Consider the following 24,366-nt stretch of genomic DNA (forward strand, 5'->3'; position numbering starts at 1 on the left):
CGACTCGCCATAGATTAACAACAGCAGGTCTTTTGTGTGTCACTGACATTAGAAAAAGGAATCGTTGGATGGGAATAGTTCTAACTTGCAGAAAGCAAAGCCACGTCATCATTTATAATGTTTGTTTTTTTAAAAAAACGGGGTCAGGAGTGGAAGGCCGGATCAAGGAGAGAAAGATCAAAGAAAGAAGGCACCCTGAACTTTTCCTCCCAAACCAAGGGCAGCCTGCCAACTGCCTCTTAAATATTTTCACGTATCCACGTCTAATGTGTGGCCAGACACCTGAACAGACAGTGGCTTCCAGCCTACGGAATTTTTGCCTTGAATCCACAGGGGCACAGAATAGGGACTTTTGCATCCCATTTTTCCATGAATTAAACCTTTTTTTTAAAAAAAATCTCACATTATTTACAGCATACTCCATGATTTTTAAAGTTTGCAAACCTTTCTAGATCTTTGAAATTATCCTTGAAACACTTTAAAAAAGGGGGGTAGGGAAAGGAGGGCATCTATGCAACAGGAGAAGCGGGGGTGGGGGGGGGGGAAACAAGTTCAACAACCTCTCAACGTGACAGAATCCACAAAGCAATAAACAGTGCCACATACTACAGCACACGACGCCACATCCCAATAGCCGCACTCTGGAGTAGAAAAGGCCGACGTGGAAAACAGTTTCAAGGCAGAGTGAGCAAAGTTTCTTTGATTGCAAGGTGGGGGGGGGGGGGTTTCCAAAACTGCTGAATCATTTTTTTTTTAAAGGAAACCCACAACCTCCCCCCACCCCACCCCGCCATCCCATCCCACACTCATAATGTTTAAAACATGGAATTGAGGCCGACCGTTCGAAACCCTCGCAGTTCTGACAAGCGTGGCTAGGAAATCCAAAGGTCACAAGCAGTCCGGAGACGTCGGGGAAAAAGTTGCAATTCAAATAGGACAAAAGTGGTTTGAACCGTTCCAGAAGGACGAGCCGATGCACGCCACTCCGACGGTTCTGACGGTCAGCGCTAGTGGTTACGAGGGAAGTCAGTCGGGTCAACACGTGACCCATCTTCAAAGGCTGAGGACTGCCCTCCGCCCAGCCTGAGGTGACCAAAGGCTCCAGAGACAGATTTCTAGCATCCCAAATCAAACAGCATACTGTTTAGAAAAGCGGTAGCTCCGCTGAGACAAATGTCACCTGGATGAAGGTCAAAAAAGACCACCTGTGCCATGATTAAATGAACATGGGCAGAGTTGTGCTGTGCAGGCCATGTGACCCAGCTGGTCCAATCCCGGTGTCTTTCTCGCACACCGAGCCTCTCGTGGCCTGGTGCTGCCTCCTCTTCTGGTTTGCGTCTCCGTCAGAAGCATCTTGGGGTCACACACATCCCATCTTGTTTTGCAAGGACGACCAGTGCAAACAAAACTTGCAATACCAAAGTCGGGGGGGGGGGGGGGGGGTTCTAATTTCAATTTACTAAAAATGGCTTCTCAACATTAGGAGAACAGTTCGACCTCAACATGGCACGCTGTTTCCGTCCAAATCTTAGAGAGAGGCAGGAAAAAAACGCACCCCACGACAAGAGCGTTGGCTCTACGTGGAGAACAGAAATCTCAATTGAAGGAACAACTGGTTTGTGCGATTAACGTCTGTTATTTACTCACAGTTAGTGTCTGATTGTTAGGAGACTCGTCAAAAATAAAGTGTTGATCGTAACAGTACTTAATTCCTCAGGTTTACATTTGGGTATTTTAGCGACCAAAAAGAGAAAGAGAAAGGTCCCAGTTCTGCACCAAGGGGTTGCGGAACGGCCGGAGACCCACAGCGACAAGCGAGTCGTCTGCTAAGCCACACTGTCATCACACACTCACAGAACACCAACCCCCCAGCAGAGCGGACTGCCGGCCTCCGGTGGCCTTGGAAGCTGCCTCTCCCCTCTTTCTTGCCAAGGGCGGGAAAATAACTATGTCAGGATATTAGACATAAATTCATTGAAGCGTTTTGAATACTGCTCTGGATTGACAGTGGAAATCTCTGCTCCAGCCTGGAAAAACAAACAAACAAACAAACAGGTGAAAGTTCCGCTCAAGTCCAAGACTCGCTGTCAGCAAATCTGGACTCTGGGCACCCTCAATATGGATTAATGTGAAAGTTTAGAAACAAACTAATGGTTGAGGTGTTGTGTGGTTTCTGGGCTGTACAACCGTGTTCTGGTAGCATTTTATCCTGAGGTTTCGCCTGCATCTCAGGATCCTCTGAAGATGCCAGCCACAGATGCAGGCAGAACGTTGGGAGACAATGCTGCTAGAACACCGCCTTACAGCCTGGAAACCACACAGCAACCCAGTGATTCCGGCCGTGGAAACCTTCGACAATAAACTAATGCAGTGGTGGCGAACCTATGGCACTCCAGATGTTCATGGACTACAATTCTGACACCCAGAGAAATTTTCCAAACCTTGAAAAGTAAACTTCTAGAACAGGAATATCATATCTTGTTGGGGCAAGCAAAAAAATCATGCTCACCCCTCTCTGTTGGAATAATACCAGAACAGGGGCACACAGCCAAATATCTTGAATTATTAACTGAACCCCAACAGAGATGGATTATCACAAGGGCCAGATCCAATACCTTCCCATCGGCCATTACAAAGGGTCGCTACTTATCCATCCCTCTCCAGGATCGGGTTTGTCCGCACTGTAAAAACCAAGCGGAGACTCTTGCTCACGTTATACTCGACTGTCCGAGATATGTGGGCATTAGGAATTTCTCTCCCAGGCTGGCCCTAGACAAATCTGAAAGAGACTCGGACAGTTCTGTTGTGGAGCTTCTGTTAAACCACACAGATGTCATGCTCTTGGAAAAAGTAGCAAAATGCCTTTTACAAGTGACAGACCTTTCTAAGTAATGTACACTGCTATATACAGTCTTTCTGTCTGTGTTTTGCATGTACTCTTGATCTGTACTTCATAAATGTCTGGCAATGCTCTAGAACCTATTTTTAAATGCCAAATAAAGATTGTTGACTACAATTCCCGTGAACATCTGGAGTGCCATAGGTTCGCCACCACGGAACTAATGGTTTTATAGCTCAAAGCTGTAAGGGGACAATCCATTTCTTCCTTGCATTGGTAGTACAGTTTAAGTATTCCTGATGTAAATTCCTGGCTGACGACCTAGAACAGGGGTAGGGAACCTGCGGCTCTTGGGGGGGGGGTTTGATCTACTTTGCACCTCCTGATCTAGAGGGGACAAAGAGGAAAAGATGACACCCCCCCCCCAAAACTTATTCTAAACTATGAAATAATTGTACTGACCCCACATGTCCCCGGAATCCACCTGTTTCTATGTGGATCCTCCACTGTGCCCCACAACCTGCGCTTTTATTGCTAGGTCAAGAAAAGGAAGAAGAGGCTGGAGGGGGAAGGGTAAAGCTGAGGGGAGGGGGAGAGAATCCACAGATACTATTAGGGGATGGGAATATCTCCCTCCCCCCACACATACACACAGGCAAGACAGACCTTGTCCCAAAATAAAAAAACAAGATAGGCACAGTGGTGGCCAACCTATGGCACTCCAGATGTTCATGGACTACAATTCCCAACAGCCCCTGCCAGCATGGAGGGGGGACCCTGTTGGCGAGGCACACATGAGGAAACACCTCCTGACTCCCTCACTGCCTTCAGCTAATCCCCAACCCTGAGGGGAAGCAGTCCATCAATGACCCCAACCCAGGAGGCAACAACTGCCCCCCCCACTTTGGCTCCAAGGTCATGTGGTGCATTTTGAACCCCCCCCCTCCAGGATTAGAAACCAGGGGAAATATTTGCATAGATCTGCCGCTTAAGCCATTTTTTTCCAAAAATCTCCCAGGAGATGACGGAGGTTTTAAGCCCGGCCAATCTAACTTGTCAAAACAAACCAGCCGTCCTCAGCACAATCCGCTCTTTGAAAGGGAGGCTCACGGAGCGCACGGTGCAGGCAAGTTTCCACCCTGCCTTCCACACCCACCCCGCCACCCTCCCACATCTGCAAGCCTTCCGACGGATCCCTGTAAGGGGTGGGGGGGTTGGCATATTCCCTGCTTAAAAATCAAACGCAGACCCCCATCGCCCCAGACTCAGCTGCAAAATCGGGGGAAATTTCCACGAACCTGTTTTGAGGTCTAGCACTGAAAGACCTTGCAAAGGGGTGGGGGAGGTCTGGAAATTCCCATGCGCAGATGCATCTGAGGAACCTTACCAAAGCAAGACTGCACTTCTGTGCACGATTCGTCGCACAGAAGGCCGGCGGAACTCAGGGCCACTTGCTTCCAAGTCAGCCCACAGAGGCAGGTTTTGGCAACAGTGAGCTCTCTAGTGCTCGGGGGGTGGGGGGGGTTCTCTCTCCCGAGGCTGCTGATCACCCTTAAGTGGCAGGACGTGAGCTGGAGTCTTCAGGAAAGTGAAGTCAGTAAAGCCTGTATTCATAAGGGCCAGATCCAATACTTCCCCACCGGCCATTACGAAGGGTCGTTACTTATCCATCCCGCTCCAGGATCGGGTTTGTCCGCACTGTAAAAACCAAGCGGAGACTCTTGCTCACATTATACTCGACTGTCTAAGATATGTGGGAATTAGGAATTTCTCTCCCAGGCTGGCCCTAGACACATCTGAAAGAGACTCTCACAATTCTGTTGTGGAGCTTCTGTTAAACAATGCAGATGTCTGCTTTTGGGAAAAGTAGCAACATTCCTTTTACAAGTGACAGAACTTTCTAAGTAATGTACACTGCTATATGCAGTCTTCCTGTCTGTGTTTTGCATGTACTCTTGATTTGTACTTCATAAATGCCTGGTAACGCTCTAGAGCAGTGGGGGCGAACCTATGGCACGGGTGCCAGAGGTGGCACTCAGAGCCCTCTCTGTGGGCAGGCACTCGGGCACAGAGTTCATCATGAGGGAGGGGGGTGGAAAATCACCCCACACACAAATCTAGGCTGGACTGGGCATGATCCTTTACCTGGGAGTTAGCTCAGTCGCTGGCAATGGGGCTTGCTTTTGAGTAAACCCTCCTAGGATCGTGATTCACCCATTTGAAGCATTGCACGGTTGCTTCACTAAGATTATTCCCGAGTAACGCGTGCCTCAGAGCCAACCGTTTTTTTTGCTAAACTAAAACCTCAGTATTCAGGTTCAATTGCCGAGTTGGCACTTTGCGATAAATAAGTGGGTTTTGGGTTGTAATTTGGGCACTCGGTCTCGAAAAGGTACACCATCACTGCTCTAGAGTCTATTTTAAATGCCTAATATAGATTGTTGTTGCTGTTCCTAGGAATACTCACTCAGAAGTAAGAACATAACATAAGAAAGAGCCTGCTGGATCAGACCAGAGTCCATCTCGTCCAGCACTCTGCGACTCACAGTGGCCCACCTTTGGGTGGCCTTTGGGAGCTCACAGGCAGGAGAATGTGAAAGCAATGGCCTTCTGCTGCTGCTGCTGCTCCTGAGCACCTGGTCTGCTAAGGCATTTGCAACCTCAGATCAAGGAGGATCAAAATAGATGCAACACAGTGGACCATGCCCAGAAGATGACAGCATACACATTGAGGCTCTGGCTGAGAGGCAGTCACTGCTTTCCCTTTCTTCCTACTCATAGCATAAAGTATTTGGACTGCGCAAATGCTTATACGGAGCAACTAAGAACAAGGAGGAAATGCTTCCTAGGCCAACGAGGGAGCCGAAGGCACCTGTCTGATTCCACTGAATATTTCAGTGGAAGCTAAAAATGACACTGTTGGCCGACGGTCAGATCCTTCCCCTCCTCCCAATTATTTAAACAGAGAATGTGTGTGTAGACACCATCCTGTTTCTCTTTCACAGGATTTACTCCAAACTTACTCCAAACCACAGGTATTTTAGGGTAACCAGTTACTTAATATCAAATTGTATTTTGCCACAATGATTAATCACAGATAGATTGGTGTGCAAGGCTGTAGCAGCAAAATCCAAACAAGACCCTGCGATCCCTTGCCAACTCCGATGCGTCTGGCAAAGCAAACTCCGACTCGAGAGAATCTGCCCAAGCAAAGTTTTATCCACCTGGAATTGGCCACTGGACTCCCACCTGGGTTTTCTTCAGGTGAAGATTCTCTCTCTCTCTCTCTCTCTCTCTCTCTCTCTCTCACTCACACACTCACACACACACACACACACACGGGGAGCCTCTTCTTATGTTAACTTAGCCTGGAAATTAAATGTGTCTTTTTATAGAGTGGCCGTTTTATACCTTTATATTAAAAGTGAATCATGCAGTTCTATAGAATGGATAGCATTGGTGGAAATCCCAACAGACGCTACAGAAAACTCAAGGAAGAAGGCCTGACGGTGGGTTTACATGACAAATCTCTTTTCTGGCCTTTATAGTTTCAAAAACAGAGTTGAAGATTTTACTCTCTCTTGACAAGAATGGAGCCTTGAAACAACGGAGCTGGGACAGGGAAAGGGACTCGGGCTGTCATGAGCTCCTGCCAGGGGACGTGGGGAAAAGGAAGAAGTCACAGGACAGAACTGTGATGCTAACAGCTGGGGGGGGGAGGGGGCGGGGATGTCCGGTCCCTTTAATAGTGAGTTAATGTGTAGAAACCAGACCAGGAAAGGGATTCACAGACCAGGAAAGGGATTTGGGCGTCTTAGTAGTTTGGGCGTCTTAGTCCCATGATAGTTCCATGGGAATGTCAACTCAATGCATGGCAGCTGTGAAAAAGGCAAACTCTGTGCTGGGGATAATTAGGAAAGAAATTGATAATAAAACTGCAAAGATTGTCAGACCCTTATATAAAGCAGTGGTGCGACCGCACTTGGAGTCCTGTGTTCAGTTCTGGTCGCCACGTCTCAAAAAGGACATCAAAGAGATAGAAAAAATGCAGAGAAGGGCAACGAGGATGATTGAGGGACTGGAGCACCTTCCCTATGAGGAGAGGCTGCAGCGTTTGGGACTCTTAAGTTTGGAGAGGAGACGTCTGAGGGGGGATACGATTGAAGTCTATAAAATTATGCATGGGGTAGAAAATGTTGACAGAGAGAAATTTTTCTCACCCACACAATACTAGAACCAGGGGGCATCCATTGAAAAATGTGCTGGGGAAGAATTAGGACTAATAAAAAGGAAACACTTCTTCACGCTAATGTGTGATTGGTGTTTGGGAATATGCTGCCACAGGAGGTGGTGGATGGCCTCCTTAACCTGGATAGCTTCAAAGGGAGGCTTGGACAGATTTTATGTAGGAGAAGTCGAGTCTATGGCTACACCAATCTTGATCCTCCTTGATCTCAGATTGCAAATGCCTTAGCAGACCAGGTGCTCGGGAGCAGCAGCAGCAGCAGCAGGCCATTGCGTTCACATCCTACATGTGAGCTCCCAAAGGCACCTGGTGGGCCACTGCGAGTAGCAGAGTGCTGGACTAGATGGACTCTGGTCTGAACCAGTAGGCTCGTTGTTATGTCCTTAAGGTAGAAGTCACAGGACAGAACCGTGATGCTAACAGCTGGGGGGGGGGGGGATGTCCAGTCCCTTTAATAGTGAGCTAATGTGTAGAAATGAACAGATGAACCTTTTCAGTCACAAGGAGCTGAGTGACATCCAGTTAAGTCCCCATTAAAGGGCCAGACGCTTTTCTCCAGCCCACTGGAAACTCCAGGAATAAATTTCCACAAATAAGACTGAAATCATCCTGGGACCTACCGTAACCACTGACAGGTATTTACGCTGTAGATCAGCGCTGAAGGAAAAGGGGCCCGTGCACAAAAAGACGCTCGACTTGACCGCTTCACGCACCCCAGCTCCGACAACCAGAATTAGACCCGATCGTCACGTCTAATGAGTGCTAAATGGCAGGCAGCCCAATCTGGGGGGGTGCCCACCTTGTCAGCACAGGTGCGCTGGTGGAGGAAGCAAAGAGGGTGGTGGGCCGCCACTGCACAGCTCAGTGGCGCCTTACCCAGTAGCAGTGGCGGCCTAAACCTGACCACTGCTGGCATAGCTGGGGATAGGGCAGGGGTCTGCAACCTGTGGCTCTCCAGATGTTCATGGACAACAATTCCCATCAGCCCCTGGCGAAGCTGGTGAGATGCAGTCGCGAACATCTGGAAGCCCACCGGGGGTGGACCCAGCCAGCTTTTCCATTCAGCCCGGCCCAGGTTCTGCTGACACGGCCCTGGAATTCCCCCGCACCCACCCCCCAGAGTCACCTCAAGGGACGGTCCTGCCCTTTCCACCAGCAGTAGAGCAGTGTCTTTCAGGGCCAAGCTCAACCGGGGATTGTGGGGGGCTTTGAGACACAACCTGCATCTCCCCAGCACTGACTGGATGTGCTTACGGGCAACCGGACTGGCACGTCAGCCCAAGAAACGCCAGTCCTGCAGGGCAGCTCCACGCTCAGCTATAGTGACGGGACGGGCGGGTGTAGTCCAGGGCTGGCTGCAAGATCCTGGGGAGTGGGGGGATTCACGAGGACAAGGATTTCCCTCCTTGTTGTGAGACGCCCATTGGGCCCAAGGAGATACCCGGCCAGACTTCATTGTGGGCCCATCCTGCCGAGAGCGCACACCTCTCAAAGTAACCCCGGGAGCGTGGCTACTCTGCAGCGACGGGCAGAGGCCATGTACATGCCCACAGTTGCTTTCTGGACAGGCCTCCCTGTGTGATGAGAGCCAAGAGATGCGGCACACTGGTCAAGGAAGGAAGGAAGGAAGGAAGGAAGGAAGGAAGGAAGGAAGGAAGGAAGGAAGGGACAAGCCCCCCCCCCCTTTGAGGAAGATGGCTCCAGGAAGGAGGGCTTCCCCAGCCTCTGCCCACCAGCTTCCGGCAACTGGCCTGGAAGAGCTTCTAGGGAGCCCTGGCGGTGGGGGGCAGAGAAAAGGAAGCCCCCCCCCCCAGTTGCCCAGCTCCAAGGCTGTAAAGAGGGACGAGAGCAGCCCTGGGGCAAACGCGGCAGTCGCCCAGAGGCCAGCCCCACATGGCCCTCCTCCACCCAAGCAGAGAAAGAACTGGCAAGAGGCAGGCGGGGGTGGGGGGAGGGGACGGCTGTCTGGCCCCTCGGGGGGCGGCCTGGGGGGGAGGGCGATCGAGTGACCCAACAGGAGCCAGACCCCCCCCCCCCTCGTTTCCCAGAGTGAGCATTTCGGAAGCCCATCCGCGGCGCGGCGTCCAAGAAGCACCCAAGGCCAGGCCAGGCTTTCCCAAAGTGGGAGGAGGGAGTGGGGGGGGCAGGAACCCCCCCTCTGAAGTTGAGCTGCCCCCTCCAGCCCCGCCCCCGCGGTTCTGGGTCCAAAGGCCGCGGCGGCTGCCTGCCTGCCTGGCTGCCTGCCTTGGGGGGGGGAGGGCCAGAGGGGCGCCCCACAGGCAGACGGCGGGGATCTTCCCAAACCCCAGGCGGCTCGGGCCTCCGGGCCGTCGGAAGGCTCCCCCGGCGCTCCGGGCTGCCGGGCCTCGGCAACCGCGGCTGGGGCCCGACGGGCGGGACGCTTCTCCCCCACGGCCGCGGAAGCGCCGCTTATACACACACACACCCCCCGCCCCTCCCTCCCTCCGCGGCCTGGGAGACCCCCTCGAGGGCGCCCCCGGGGGGAGGGGCAGGGCAGAGGAGGGGGCGCCACTGTGCTCCCCCCTCCCCGCGCTCTCGCCCGCCCCGAACAAAGAGCGCCGCCGCGGCGGAGAGAGAAAAGATCGGCCATCTTGGAAGCGGCACCGACGGAGAGGGGGGGGGGCGGCCGGACGGGGCCTGGCGGGGGGGCGGGGGCGGGGGCCGCGGCGGGCAGCCCTACCTGCTCCGGGGTGCTGTCGGGGGCCGCCAGGCGGGGCGGGCGGCGGCGAGGGTCGGCGGCGCGGACGGGGGGGGGGGGCTTTGCTCCCTGCTGGCCACCCGGCTGCCTCCGAGAGGGAGGGGAGCGGGGGATGGGCTGGCGCTGCTGAGCCCCCGGCCGCCCCACCCGCCGGCCGACCTCCCTCCCTCCCTCCGCCGCGGAGCAGCCCCTGCTGGCTGGCTCTGGCCGCGGGCTCGGGGGGGGGGGGGGCGGCGCAGCCACGGGACCGCCCTACCCCGCCCCCTCCGGGTCCACGGCCCCACCCACACGTGACGCTCCGCTCGTCCTGGGCGGGGCTTCTGAGCAAGACCCCCCCCCCCCACGCCCGGGGCGACCTCGGCCCGCTGCGAGGCCACGTGCATCTCCCTCCGGGCCAGCCAGCGGAGCCGGTGCAGCCGCCTAGGGTCGCCCATCCTCGCGTCTCCTGGCCCAGCCCGGGGGTGGGGGGGTGGGGGGTCCCGCGGCCGCTCCAGCAGGGGATTCCCACCGGGGAAGGGGTCCTGCCCCGAGAACTGCCGCGGCGGGGCGGCTGTGCTGAATCGACGGCTCGGGGGGCTCGTGGCCAGGCCCTCCGCAGACCCCCGCCTGGCCTTGCACCACCGAGCCCAACCGTAGCGACCCCAGGGGGCTTTTCTAGGCGGGCCGGGGAACCGAGTCGCCCCGTCGGAAGTCCTTGCCGGGGCCGCCCTGGGCGCCGTGTCCCTCCTGGGGCCTCCTGTGGTGCCGTCCGGGAAGCGAGGAGGGGAGGCGCCCCCGCCTCCAGGGCCCGCTCGCTCGACGCCGGCAGCCAGGCTGGCCGGGGGTGTCGAACCTTCGCGGGGGGGGGGTCTGTATTTTTCCGGGGGCCCCTCTCCGAACGTGCCGGAGGCCTCCTGGAGTCCTTGCAGTGGAAGGGGGAGTCCGGGCTACCGTCGGGCTCGACCTGGTCGGCCAGCCGCCCCCCCCCCCGCCCGCCCCCGGCGGCGCAAAGCCCAGCGACGGGCCCGCGCGGGCTCTCCGGCGCCTCCGCACTTCCCCGACCCCGGAAGGGGCCCGATTTTCTGCGCCCAGTATGAACTCCGCGAGGGCGGGCCGCCGTCCCCCCCCCCCCGTAGATGCGCTCCTCCTGGCCCGCCGCGGTTCCGTCCCCAGAGGCGAAGTTGCCCTCCCTCTCCCCTGCGCAAGCCTGCCAGCTGGTTTCCCCCGAGGTTCCTGGCCGGGCGTTTACCCCTGCCCGCTTCCGCTGAGGTTCCACGCCGGGCTCAGCACTGCTGCCTGCCAGTCTACCGGGGCTCAGGACCACCTTGTGACGGCCGCCAGACAGCCGCCAGGACCCCCACTACCCTCCGGTTGGCGGGAGGGACTCCTCTCGCGCTCTCTCTCATTCATTCATTCATTCATTCCCTTCCTCCTCGCACTACATGACCGGCGGGGCCCGACGGAACCAGCCCACCGACCCCGCTGGGAGGCTCCTCTCGCGCTCTCTCTCATTCATTCATTCATTCATTCCCTTCCTCCTCGCGCACTACCGCTGACCGGCGGGGCTGACGGAACCAGCCCGACCTGAATGGGGCGAGTCTGGAGGACACCCCAGGAAAGGAAGCCCCGGAGAGCCTGCCGGAAGCTCCTCCGAGAGGAGAACGGCAAACCGGCCCCGCCGCCACCACGTGTGCGGGCACCGGCGCCCTCGTTTTGAAGTCCGGGAATGGTTCTGCGCAGGCGCCCGCTGCGCTCTCGGGAGCGCCCCTCGCTGATGCTCCGCGATCCGCTCAGCACCTTCAGCGGCCAAAGTCACCTGGATGGTTTTTTTATTGTTGTTGTTGTTGTTGTTGTAAGCGCAGAAGGAAAAAGAGTGAAAGAAAGAAAGAAAACAGCAAGTGATAGTGAGAGCATAACAGAAAATATATGAGAGAAAGGGAAAAGGATTTTGGATTCATGAAGGAAAGATAAACTTTTCTTTCCCTCCATTATTTTTCCTTATAATGGAGAGCTGGCAACCATAAAAGCTGCTGACCAAAGAAATCATGCAGGCCTCAAACCTATTCTTTTACTAATAATGCTAATTCAGCTAAATAACTCCAAAGACGCCCCTTTGTTCACAGTTATACAAAATGTGCATACTAAACTGTTTTTGAGACCCTGTTGTACCCAGAAGATACTTTAAAAGTTGCCCTTTTCCTAAAACAATAAAAAGGCGTTTGGGAATGTTCACACTCCTTGTTTAAGGAACAGGGCAACAAGAAACATTAATGATAAGAGGAAACAAGGGGTTTGGGTTCACTTTATGTCAAAGGGTGAAATACTGACATCTTCCAATGGGGACTTTGGTCAACCCCAAAATACTGTGGGAACAGGGAAAATCTCCACCTTTTGTATGATTGATTGATGATGTAGGTACTTTGGGGTGTATTCTTTGCTGCCATTTTGATGTAATTCATCATTAATACTATAAAAGTGAAAACGCACTGTCATTTTGCGTGGCTTCCCTGACCCTGTCTCTTGCCCGAAGTTGGCTAAATAAAGTTTTTCAGAACTTTATTTTATTTCAACTTGAGCTTCTTTGAGCTTTTATTATTTAAACCGTTACTCCGTAGTAACATCATCATCATTATTATTATTATCTGCTCTGAGGGAAGAATCGGGGATAAATTTGTGTCTCTGTGGCGCAATCGCTTAGCGCGTTCAGCTGTTAACCGAAAGGTTGGTGGTTCGAGCCCACTCAGGGACGAGAGTTACTTTTAACTCCACGGGTCTCGATTTCATCTGAATGGTTAAGACACAGTTTTATTATCCGACTCTCCTATTTAGAGTTTCTGGATTCCAATTTTTCATGTCCAGGAAAACAATAAAGTAAGTCAGAGCGATTGGGAGAGTCATCTAATTGTCCAGAAGACAGGCTTACAAAGCTGGGGCAAGAGGGAGGATGCAGTTGCCCGGTTTTCAGCTGGTCCCTCCAGTTTCCCCTTTAATATCAGTTGGATCTGCAGCAAATACCAGATGCTGTTATTTATCTCAATGCCGTGAAAAGCTCCAAGTACAGAGGAACCTCGGTTTTCATTGGTAATCCATCTGAAAAGAATCAATGAGAACCGAAACCGATGAAAACCGAGGCAAACTTTTCCATAGGAATCAATGTAAATCCAATTAATCTGTTCTAGGCACTCCAAAAAACATTCCAAAAACATTTTTTGGGTGGATAAACATAGTGTTTAATGCTGAAAACAGTAACAAACAATAACACTAGGACCAGCTTCAGAGCCAGTGGACTACCGTCGCACCAGAAAGCTGTCCAAAGAGGTCTGTTTCTGATGCCTCTTTAAGATTTGTCTGAACTGGGGCAAGGCATTGTCATTAAACAAGCTGCAGACATGGCCTGCAACAGCTTTGTCCGGGTGACTTTTCTCCACAAACCCCTGCACCTTACTGCAAATCGATGAAAACCAAGGCAAAATTTTCACTGAAAAAATCAATGAAAACCGAAACCAATTAAAACCAAAGGCAATGAAAACTGAGATTCCACTGTAGCTATTTCCATACATAAAGGTTCTTCAGCAGGGACAGGACATTACTACCTCCCGGTGAGTTAGCAACACCAGGAAACCACCTGAGCCATCAATGCCGTGTGAGGGGCGAGAGGTGGGGGAGGGGGAGGCAGAGAAATTGAAGTGGAAATTCACAGCCAGGGAGCAGAGATTGCAAGGTCTGCCCATTGCAGGGCCTTGCTCTAATTTGACCCCCAGCAGTACCAAGAAACTGGACTGAGGTGTTTTGCTTTGGGCAGGGCTTATTCAAGCCTCTTGAGCCTGCAAAGACCCAGCTCCCTTAGCCACTGTCCTCTTTCCTACAGAGAACACCCTTTTGTTTGGGCCTTGGGAAGTGGGGAAGGGGGAACTGAATCTCCCTGGGCCCACCCTGGCAGCCCTACCAACGGAAATAAGGAAATATCTAACAGGAAAGTGCTTCAAACAGCTTCTGTCACCCATGTGTAAACAGAGACTTGGATTCCCTTAATCACTATGATTTCTAATAACCACAGAAACTGCTTTTTAGAAACTGCAGACAATAGATGGTCCTGAGCTGGCATGGTCAGCAGGAATCACTGGCTGAGAACCAATGCTACGGCCAACACATAATCACATAGGAGATAGATGTGGAATTAGAAAGGTTCTTATGCCTTTCCAAACTGGGTGGCAGTCAGTGAGGTGACAGGATGGAAAGGGCTGTCTGTCCAATGGCCCTTCACATTCACCTCATTGGACAGAATCAAACTCAGCCTGAAGTATGTGTAGTGAGTGTTGATCCCAGTTCCCTTATGTACTTTTTTACCCACAGTAGGGAACAAATCCAATTAAACTCAGTGGGAGTAACATACACAGGCTAGAGAGCTATCATTCACCTACAGATCTTTTCAACAAACCCATTTTCATTTCCTGGTCAAGCCTTTCCCTTCTTTGTAGTCGAAGGCTTTCACAGAGGAACTGAGGATGGATCTGAGGATCCTCTGAAGATGCCAGCCACAGATGCAGGCGAAACGTCAGGAGAGAATGCTCCTAGAACACGGCCATACAGCCCGGAAACCACACAGCACCCCATTTTGCCTTCTTGCTTAATGGTTCCTGTCTTTGGAATATTATCTACAGTGACAGGACATGCGGCAGGCGATTTCTTCTTCCTCATTCTCAGTTTGCAGTTTCCAGGTTCCCTTACTCCCAGCCACACACATGAACTGCCTTGTTGATCACTGGCATCAGTAGACAGTACCCTGCAAGTTGTCCAGCCCCATGTGCTCTGGAGGAGCAATCCCATGGGGGTGTACTGCTAAGTAGCTCAGGAACAAGGACTTGAGGATGATGCACCCCAAGATCAGCTCTGGACCACCTGGGGCTACCAACAGTGTGGCAAATGAAGTTCTGTGCTGGTAGGTGATGCCCACTGAAACAAAAAAAAAATCCCTGCTCCAGGTACGACCTCCTAGAGCAGTGGTTCCCAACCTTTTTCTCACTCGCATATCCCTAGGCAAGCCATTTCCCTGGAATTGTACCCCCATGTTGGCACCACGTAATTTTTTTCACGTACCCCCAAACGCTGTGATGCCTACCCCTGGGGGTACGCATCCCTTAGGCTGGAAGCCACACTGTCTTAGTGGACTCTGACTCTCAATGTGCTTATTTTGTTGCTTGTTTCTCAGGGGCTGCAGGGCACAGTGGAAGGGAGGGGTTTTTTTTACATTTGGCTCTTGTTTAAGTTTTATGGTTTTATTGTTCAAGACCTCGGTCTAAGAACGGGGGAGGGGGGTTGGGAGAAAGCAAGGGGTAATGTAATGTAAGATTTTTTTACGGTCTTTGACCAAAGCATTTACAATACAATTTAAAATAAACCAGCTTAGAACCTTCTTAGCTAATATAAGATAACAATTAAGCAAAGGGTACTTCAAGTAAAAACTCGTGGCCCTCCAGATGTTCACGAACTACAATTCCCATCAGTCCCTCCTAACATGAGCATTAGTTATACTGGCAAGGGCTGATGGGAATTGTAGTTCGTGAACATCTGGAGGGCCGCGAGTTTGACACCTGTGAAGTAAATGCTAACAGGCTTCCGGAAGCTGACTTCCGTTATCCCATCAGGCTCTGCGGGCGCTTCCGGCTGCCGCTTCTATGGATGTAGAAAGCACCATGACTCTTCAGATCTTCCTTGGGATGCAAAGCTTTGATTGGCGGGGGAGAGTCGTCCAATCGCAGCAGCTCGCTGGCGGAACCAGCCAATGGGAGCAAGGTGAAGGCGGGCCTTTGGAGCACTGACCGGAAGCGAAAGCAGCAGCCCGGCAAGGAAAAACGCTTCACCCGTTCGTCAACATGGTGGGTCCGCCAAGTGGGGGGGCGATGGTCGTTAGCGGGGAGGGGGAGGGGGAGGGGGAGGGGGAGGGGGGCGGCCAGTGGCCAACCTTAGAATGATGCTTGCCTTGTAACTCTTGCAACCCCCTTGCAAGGTAGGCTGCTGTTGTGTCTTCGAGGGGAGTGTGAGTGGAGGTGCTCCTACTGATGGGGTGAAAGCCGGAGGGGGCCAAAGGCTGTCTTGTGCCCCCCACCGCCGACCGAATGCGAGGAGTTCAGGTTCAGTAGGAAAGAGTGAAAAGCACGATCGGCCATAGGAGATAATGGAAAGAAGCATTTCCCATAGGAAATAGTGGAAGGCACCATTGCTTAGCCCTGCATTCCATTATTCTCTATGGGCAGTCGTGCTTTCCATTATTCCCTATACATAAGCCGGCTTCCTTTATTCCTTAGGGCATAGGTGTCAAACTCGCGGCCCTCCAGATGTTATGGACTACAATTCCCATCATCCCCTGCCAGCATCATGCTGGTAGGAGTTGATGGGAATTGTAGTCGATAACATCTGGAGGGCCGCGAGTTTGACACCTGTGCCTTAGGGGCAATCATAGTTTCTGTTATTCCCTATGGGCAATTGAAGTATCCATTATTTACTATGGGCAATCACTGTCCTTACGTTTTAGCCCACCCCCATCTATATTAGTAACAATAACTTTATGTCTGTTCTCGATATGGTGGTAAAATATTTATTTGAGAAGACTGGAAGTGCGGCGCTAACATTAAGGGAGGTCCAAGGAAAGAACTTGGCGGGAGGGGTGGGTGTCAGCTATATGTGGAAGCCTGAGGCTGGGGAGAAAGAAGAACCTCAAATACTTTTCTGTGGCTTTTTCTGTGCTGCCTTTCTCTGTGGGATGCGGAGGGGCTGGCAAAACCATAGTGAAACTCGTTATTTTTGTAATAAGAACATAAGAACAAGCCAGCTGGATGAGACCAGAGTCCATCTAGTCCAGCTCTGTGCTACTCACAGTGGCCCACCAGGTGCCTTTGGGAGCTCACATGCAGGAGGTGAAAGCAATGGCCTTCTGCGGCTGTTGCTCTTGAGCACCTGGACTGTTAAGGCATTTGCAATCTCAGATCAAAGAGGATCAAGATTGGTAGCCATAAATCGACTTCTCGGTGTAAACTGTTAGCCAGCTCTGTGTTACCTGCTATTGTCTATGACTTTTAAACATGTATTGTTCTATTTACCTAGACATAGAAAAGTAGGCCACAATGCCAGTCGGCCGATCCTTCCTCTCTTTTCTGTGTCCACAGGAGACGGCCGGATGTGCCAATACAAAAATTAGATGTTACCAAGTTTCTCAGCAAAACCTTTCACTCTTGCGCTTCTCCTATCACGCCAAAACTCTGCCATGCCTGACCTGGCTGTCAGAACTACAAAAACTGGGAGCTGCAGTAGAGCTCATTTCAGCTTCTGTAGCCTACATTCCTTCTTGGGCTCTCACTGTCTATGGGCAGCCAAGCTCTGCATCCCTCTGTCTGCTAGTGGTAACATCAGGGGAGAAGCGCTAGTAGGCTCCAGGCTGAACAGTCTCCATCCAAACAAGAAACACTGATAAGCTGAATTTTTCAATCTTCCATCTTCTTTCTCTTCCAGTCTATTATGTCCTATAATGGTGGGGCCGTCATGGCCATGAAGGGGAAAAACTGTGTTGCCATTGCTGCTGACCGGCGATTTGGCATTCAAGCTCAGATGGTGACCACAGACTTCCAGAAATTGTTCCCAATGGGAGACAGACTATTCATTGGCTTGGCTGGACTTGCCACGGATGTGCAGACAGTGTAAGGACTTCTCTTTGCCTGGGGATTAGATTGGTTTGTGGCCTGGGGGAGGGGGGGATTACATCCCCACATACCACTGAGTTGCCAAATGACCTTTCATGAACCCTCCCAACCTCTGCTGTCAGGACTGCTGATCAGTGGAAGAGTTTGGCAGATGTTCGGGCATTTGGCAGCACACAGTTGATTCCCTGTGTTTGCCGACTCTGGTAAAAACCTATCAAAATAAAGTAGATGAATAAGGCAATCAGGTGTATGCCCCACTCTGCATTCTGCATTTTATGAAGGAAATGAAAATTTTTCATCCAAATGAATCTTTCTTTATTCTTATAGACTGTGTACATTTTGGATTCTCTTTGTATCATGAGGTTTAGAAATAGTGCGTTAACAATTAAGGTCTAATATTTACATTTAATACACATTGTTCTGAAGAGTGCTAATCGAATTACTTGTAGTAAAAACTGCTTTTCTAAAAGCATGGAGACTATAGGGAATAAGTTCTACATTTGAGCTGAAGTTGTCAAGTACAGAAGTCTGGTTCTTGGCCATGGGACGTTGCAGACCGAATTCTTCATAGTTTTGTCAACTGCTGCTTGCATGCTTTTGAGCTGTATCCTAACTGACCAATGAACTTGTGCTTTAAACAAAACGAGCAACTACGGGTTTGTTCAGCTTTGTCCCAGTGTGGTCTTTGAGTGGCTATGTGTCATACTAGGGGTGTTATGTTTGGCGGGTGGCATTTGAGGTCTTCAGGTGGATTTTGCACTGATTCTTTCCCTCTTCTTTAAGGGCCCAAAGGCTCAAGTTCCGCCTGAATCTCTATGAACTGAAGGAAGGCCGGCAAATCAAGCCCCAGACCCTGATGAGTATGGTGTCCAACCTCCTGTATGAGAGACGGTATGCAATCAAGCTTCTCAGATACCTTTAGACAGTGGCTTAAAACCACGTTTCACTGAACATTCTGAAGAATTATACCATTCTTTAGTGGGGCATTCTTTAGTGTATAATTAGTCCATTAGTCCATTTTTGACTTGCAGGGACTGGGTTGAGGTACTTTATTCACACAGGCTTTCTGCCGAGTTTCTTTTTTTTCTCCTTATTGCTTTTATTGACTTTTGTGTGCTTTTTACTCGGGGCTGGAGAGGATACTGGATTTGTCTATTTGTTTTACAGTCCTGATTGTCATTCTGTTTTGGCTCCGTTGGGATTTGTTGGATGTTGTTTTGGTTTTGCCGGTTTCTGTGCTGTTGAGTGATGGTTTTACTTTATGGTGTGTTCATTTTTGCTGTTTTTTTGGGGGGGGGGGCGGGGCGGTTGATGATGGTATGTCGCTTCAGTTGTTGATCGCTTCTACAATTTTATGTTGTTTTGATTTACGAGCTGCCCAGAGCAGTTTTTAATTCTGGAGAGGTGGCAAAGGAACATGGAACTCGCTGGCAAAACTCCCAAACGTTCGCGAACTTCTCTAGCTGTCTAATTTTTATTGTCCCACCATTTACTCTATGTTAGTAGTGGTTTTTCCCTGTTACACACCTGCCAAGCCGAGTTTTTTAAATTTCCTGGCATGCAAACAGAATGAGCTTGTAAGCTTCCCACCCAGAGGTGGGATCCAGCAGGTTCTCACAGGTTCCCGAGAGTAGGTTACTAATTATTTGTGTGTGCCGAGAGGGGGTTCCTAATTGATGATTTTGCCACGTGATTTTTGCCTTAGTTACATCCCTCCTCTCAGCAGTAGCGCGCAGAACTTGAAGCAGTCTAGCAGGAGATGCACCAGCATGCGTGGCAGCCTGCGCCTGCGTGCATTTATTTCCTGCCCAAGGACCGGCGCAGCGGCTGCGTCCTTGCCACAGCCCCGCCCAGGAATGCCCCGCCCCAGAATGCCCGACCACGCCCCCATCGTGTTCCGCCCAGCCCCATTGGCGCTGCGCCACAGTTTGAATCCCACCACCATGGGAACCTGTTACTAAAAATTTTGGATCCCACCACTGTTCCCACCCATTGTGAATTGGTTTCTGATCTGGTTTCTTCTTTGCACTTTCAGCGTCACAGGGAAGATGCACTGTCACTTTAAAGTGTCCTGTGATATAGCAACGTAGTTGTGAAATGAAGGGGAAAATTGCCTTAAATAAAATCTGAACAGACTGCTTCTTACGACAGAGAAAACTAGACCGCAACCGCTTAGGATTAATGTTTGGAGAACACTGGCATGCCCCAAATACGTTTTTCTGCAGAATTTTGCAGGGTTGTAGTTATTTGTGAAGCATCAGTTTTGGAAAGAAATGTACCAAATGGCTGTGAATCCATTTTCTTACTGCTCCCAGGTTTGGGCCTTACTACGTAGAGCCTGTGATAGCTGGCCTGGACCCTGTCACATACAAGCCTTTCATTTGTTCCTTGGATTTGATTGGCTGCCCCATGACAACGGACGACTTTGTGGTCAGCGGGACCTGCGCAGAGCAGATGTACGGCATGTGTGAATCCCTCTGGGAGCCAGATATGGTGAGTAACAGAAACAAAGACGGTGAGCAGCGTAGGACACCAGTGAGTTGCTGACCTCTCAGCTGTTCCACCTCTGCCATTTTTGCCTTGTTCTAAGACTCTGGGGGTGAGTAGGACAAATACGGCTGATGCAGAAGGCCCCTTAAAGGGAGCAGATCATCAGCCATTCTTCCTGCTCCCACTCCCAGTTGTAAATTTCTGGGTCTTCCAAGAGAGGCAACACAACATGATGCACAGAGGATTATCGGCTGCCCTCTCCCCTCCTTGGAAGAACTCTACAATTCCCGAAGCCTAAAGAAAGCCCAAAATATTCTGAGACCCCCGTCTCATCCAGCACACTCTCTTTTTGAACTGTTACCATCCAGCAGACGATACAGGTCTATCAAAACTAGGACAAAGAGGCTTAGAAAGAGGCTTCTACTCTAGAGCTGTGGCGATGCTGAACTTCCGCGGCTTCGTGTTGATGTGTTTGGGGCTGTGTAGGGATGGGTGGAGGAAGGGGAAAGTGGGGATGGGGTATGAGTCTGAAATTGTGGGCATCGAGGAATGCTGCTGTAAATTTCGTTGTGCGTGCACAGTGACAATAAAATGCTTATGCTGTGCAAATGCAGCCGAGCCCCCCCTGCCTATCCTGTGTGCAAATACTTAAAAAAGAAATCACCCTGAAGACTGGTTTTTGTTGTTGTTGTTGTTTTAAATCTCCCTGTTTCTGCAGGAACCAGATCACCTCTTTGAAACCATAGGCCAGGCCATGCTCAACGCAGTTGACAGAGACGCCGTGTCGGGTATGGGTGTGATCGTCCATGTCATGTAAGTACACGTCATGTGGGTGAACCCTCTTAACGGCGGCGTTCGTTCACTGGAAAGGCTCGCCTCTCCTTGGATTAGACAGTTGCTGGGAGGGTAGTTCGTTTCTGGACAATTAGAGCAGAGATGGTGGGCTGTCCCTTTTCAGCAGAGACTGGATGGCTGTTTGGCAGCAATGCTGATTCCAGGAACTTATACTGTCACAAATATTACACCCATGCGTACTCCAACTCACTAGGTGAGTATCATTTTAACATTATCTTACGATCACAAATATACAAAAAATGTTTAGTAAGTACACCGTCTGGCATGGCTATAAAACCTCTAGATTAGGTTTTTATTTCTTTTTCTTACTCCTCCAGGAGCACAACTGTTTTTTCTTACACTAGATAGTTCCCAAACTGAATTTCAAGTTTCACTTCAATGGCTCTTCTTTAAATAGTCCTTCTCTCAGGATATCAGAGGAGTAAGAAAAAGAATACTTTGTACAACAATTGTAAGTGCATTGGGAGGGTTCTTTGGGTTTTTGTTTAATTATATGAAAATGAAAGGATTAATTGACACTTGTATTTGTACATTTCAGATTGGCTTGACAAAGGACTGCCGAAATAAAAACCTAATCTAGAGGTTTTATAGCCATACCTGACGGTGTACTTACTAAACATTTTTTGTATATTTGTGATAGTAAGATAATGTTAAAATGATACTCACCTAGTGAGTTGGAGTACGTATGGGTGTAATATTTGTGACAGTACCTGTTGTACACCTGCCTTGATTATTATGGTGGATTCCAGGAACTTAGGCAGATCATGAAAGGGAAGGCAGGAAGGAATGTGTCAGTGCTTAGCTCAGTGGTGGCGAACCTTTGGCACTCCAGATGTTATGGACTACAATTCCCATCAGCCCCTGCCAGCATGGCATGCTGGCAGGGGCTGATGGGAGTTGTAGTCCACAACATCTGGAGTGCCAAAGGTTCGCCACCATGGGCTTAGCTCTTGCCATCCTTTCTTACAGACCCAGAGTAATGCTGATCAGCACTTTGGGGTCAGGAAGGAATTTTTCCCCAGGCCACAGTGGCCTGGGGAGGAAAAATTAGTTGTTCATTTCCATTGTTGTACAGGGGGTTGGACTAGGTGACCCTGAGGTCCCTTCTAGCTCTAGGTATCTGTCAGCCTGGCATGCTGGAAGAAACCACTTGCCAAGAAGAGATAACATTATTTTGTCTGCCCCTGTGAGTGGTCTTGCTAGTATGCTAGGACGAGAATCAGCTGCAGCTAGTGTGGGACTTGTTCTGGTGGGTTTTCTGGGCTGTGTGGCTGTGGTCTGGTGGGACTTATTTATTTATTTATTGTTTGGACTTTTATACCACCCCATCCCCGAGAGGCTCTGGGCGGTGTACAACATAAAATATAATAATAAATAAGTTACTAAAATCTTTAAAACAGCGATAACAGTAATAAAAGGCATCTGGCCAACCCCATTGTTAAAATCCTCTCCAGGAGAGGGGAACGGCGAGTCCCATTAGGTGATAAGCCCAGATGTAGAGAGCCAACTGGGGGGGGGGGGCACTGTCTCTCTCTTGCTTATTTGTCTCTCTCTTGCTTCTGGTTGGATACTGCTTGGTAAGGTAATCCTGTCAGTGCAACTAAATGTTTACCTTGCCGGCTGAAATGGCAAAGATTTTATCTATATTTTCTTCTCTTCCTCTCCTCAGTGAGAAAGACAAGATAACTACCCGAACACTGAAAGCTCGCATGGACTAACGGCCCGGTTCTTCAGGGATCGATTTTTTTTTTTTACCTTGGTAGCTGGAATGCTGCTCTCGGTTTGATTTTTTTATTCCAATAACTTCACCGTGAAGGAAAGTAGTTGATAACAGGGGATGTGTTTGACAAATAAAAAGAATTCTGTTAGTTTTTTGGACTTGATGTGTAGGCTCAAGCTCTCTGTTTTGAAAATGATATGAAAGGTCTTAGAAGAATGCTTTTTCTCATGTGCTGATACACTATCAAGGTAAACTACTTTGGGGGAGGGGAGGTTAGCTTCTGTGGATTTCCCTGCTTCAATGGTTCCCAGGTGGGGACTCTGTTTCTGGGAAAGCAGCTCCTCTGGCTGTGGGCAGGTTCATTTGGCTCTGATGACTCTGGAGGGGTTCCCTCGACAGCGTAGATCAGTGGTGGCAAACCTATGGCACTCCAGATGTTCATGGACAATTCCCATCAGCCAATTGGCCATGCTGGCAGGGGCTGATGGGATTTGTAGTCCATGAACTGGAGAGCCACTGGTTGCAGACCCCTGCACTATACCCCACAGGCTCACTGGACAATGCAGGTCTGCTATGCCCCCTCTATTGTAAAAAGTGAAAACCTCAAAGTGAGTTGCCTTGAGCTGCGAGTAACATTAAGTGTTCGTTCAGATCAGGCAGTTAGCGACAGGATTCCACTGGGAAACAAACTGGAGAACCCTTCCCAAACCACTGTGTGCCTTTATAACACACACCAGTTGCACAAGACTGTGAAGATGGAACCAGCGAGCAGCTTTCCAGCTGCAAAGAGGAGAGCACACTAGTTGGTTCGGGAGACACAAAAGAAGCGTTTTCTGCACCTCCGGGAGTTCTAGTGAGACCGAAGTCCTCTGGAAAGCAGAGGGTCACAAGCACAGATTTATGGAGGAGGAGTTGATCTATGGCTACCAATCTTGATCCTCCTTGATCTCAGATTGCAAATGCCTTAGCAGACCAGGTGCTCAGGAGCAGCAGCAGCAGGGCTTTCACCTCCTGCACGTGAGTTCCCAAAGGCACCTAGTGGGCCACTGCGAGTAGCAGAGTGCTGGACTAGATGGACTGTGGTCTGATCCAGCAGGCTAGTTCTTATGTTCTGGGTTGGAAAATACCTCGGGATTTTCTGGGTGGAGCCTGAGGAGGGGAGGGTTTAAGGAGGGCTGGGACTTCTATGGGTATCAGAAGAAGAAGAGTTGGATTTATATCCCCCCTTTCTCTCCTGTAGGAGACTGAAAGGGGCTGACAATCTCCTTGCCCTTCCCCCCTCACAACAAACACCCTGTGAGGTGGGTGGGGCTGAGAGAGCTCCGAAAAGCTGTGACCAGCCCAAGGTCACCCAGCTGGCGTGTGTGTGGGGATGCACAGGCTAATCTGAATTCCCCAGATAAGCCTCCACAGCTCAAGTGGCAGAGCGGGGAATCAAACCCGGTTCCTCCAGATTAGAATGCACCTGCTCTTAACCACTGCGCCACTGCTGGTCATAGAGTCCAGGTTTCAAAGTCGCCGTTTTCTCCAGGTGAGCTGGTTTTTTGCCAGGAGACCAGTTGTAATCCCAGAAGATCTCCAGCCACCACCTGGGGGGTTGGCACCCTTAGGAAAGCGGCAAAAGCAACAAACAACTCCACTGCCAACCCTCTGGGAGGGAGCAGGTATCGTCTGGGACCAGCTGACAGACCAGTTTCCTCTTGGCTTCCCTGACCTGGAAAGACGACTGGAGAGAATGACGTACACAAAGTTTATTTTATTTTATTTGCCCAGATGAGAGACTTCACCTTGTTAGCATGCACGTATTTCAAACCCCCGGTGTCT

General features: G+C 50.6%; 2 protein-coding genes and 1 non-coding gene across 3 annotated transcripts in view; 2 read left to right on the forward strand and 1 right to left on the reverse strand.

Annotated features, from left to right (window-relative positions):
• Nucleotides 1–407: 407 nt before the first annotated feature.
• Nucleotides 408–24,366, reverse strand: part of PIP4K2B (phosphatidylinositol-5-phosphate 4-kinase type 2 beta) — a 58,187-nt gene continuing 34,228 nt past the window's right edge. The window contains 1 exon segment of the mRNA XM_048518135.1: nt 408–2,027. Within this exon segment, the coding sequence (XP_048374092.1) occupies nt 1,947–2,027 (81 nt within the window). The 3' untranslated portion in view covers nt 408–1,946.
• Nucleotides 12,459–12,532, forward strand: TRNAN-GUU. The gene has a single exon. It is a non-coding gene; the product is annotated as a tRNA-Asn (tRNA).
• Nucleotides 15,479–22,700, forward strand: PSMB3 (proteasome 20S subunit beta 3). Its single transcript, XM_048518133.1, has 6 exons — nt 15,479–15,659; nt 17,290–17,474; nt 18,261–18,368; nt 19,793–19,970; nt 20,686–20,780; nt 22,492–22,700. Exons 1-6 carry the CDS (start codon nt 15,657–15,659, stop codon nt 22,538–22,540), a joined length of 618 nt encoding a protein of 205 aa, XP_048374090.1. The 5' UTR covers nt 15,479–15,656; the 3' UTR covers nt 22,541–22,700.

Source organism: Sphaerodactylus townsendi, linkage group LG15, assembly GCF_021028975.2.
Source record: "Sphaerodactylus townsendi isolate TG3544 linkage group LG15, MPM_Stown_v2.3, whole genome shotgun sequence".
NCBI classification, from domain to species: Eukaryota; Metazoa; Chordata; class Lepidosauria; order Squamata; family Sphaerodactylidae; genus Sphaerodactylus; species Sphaerodactylus townsendi.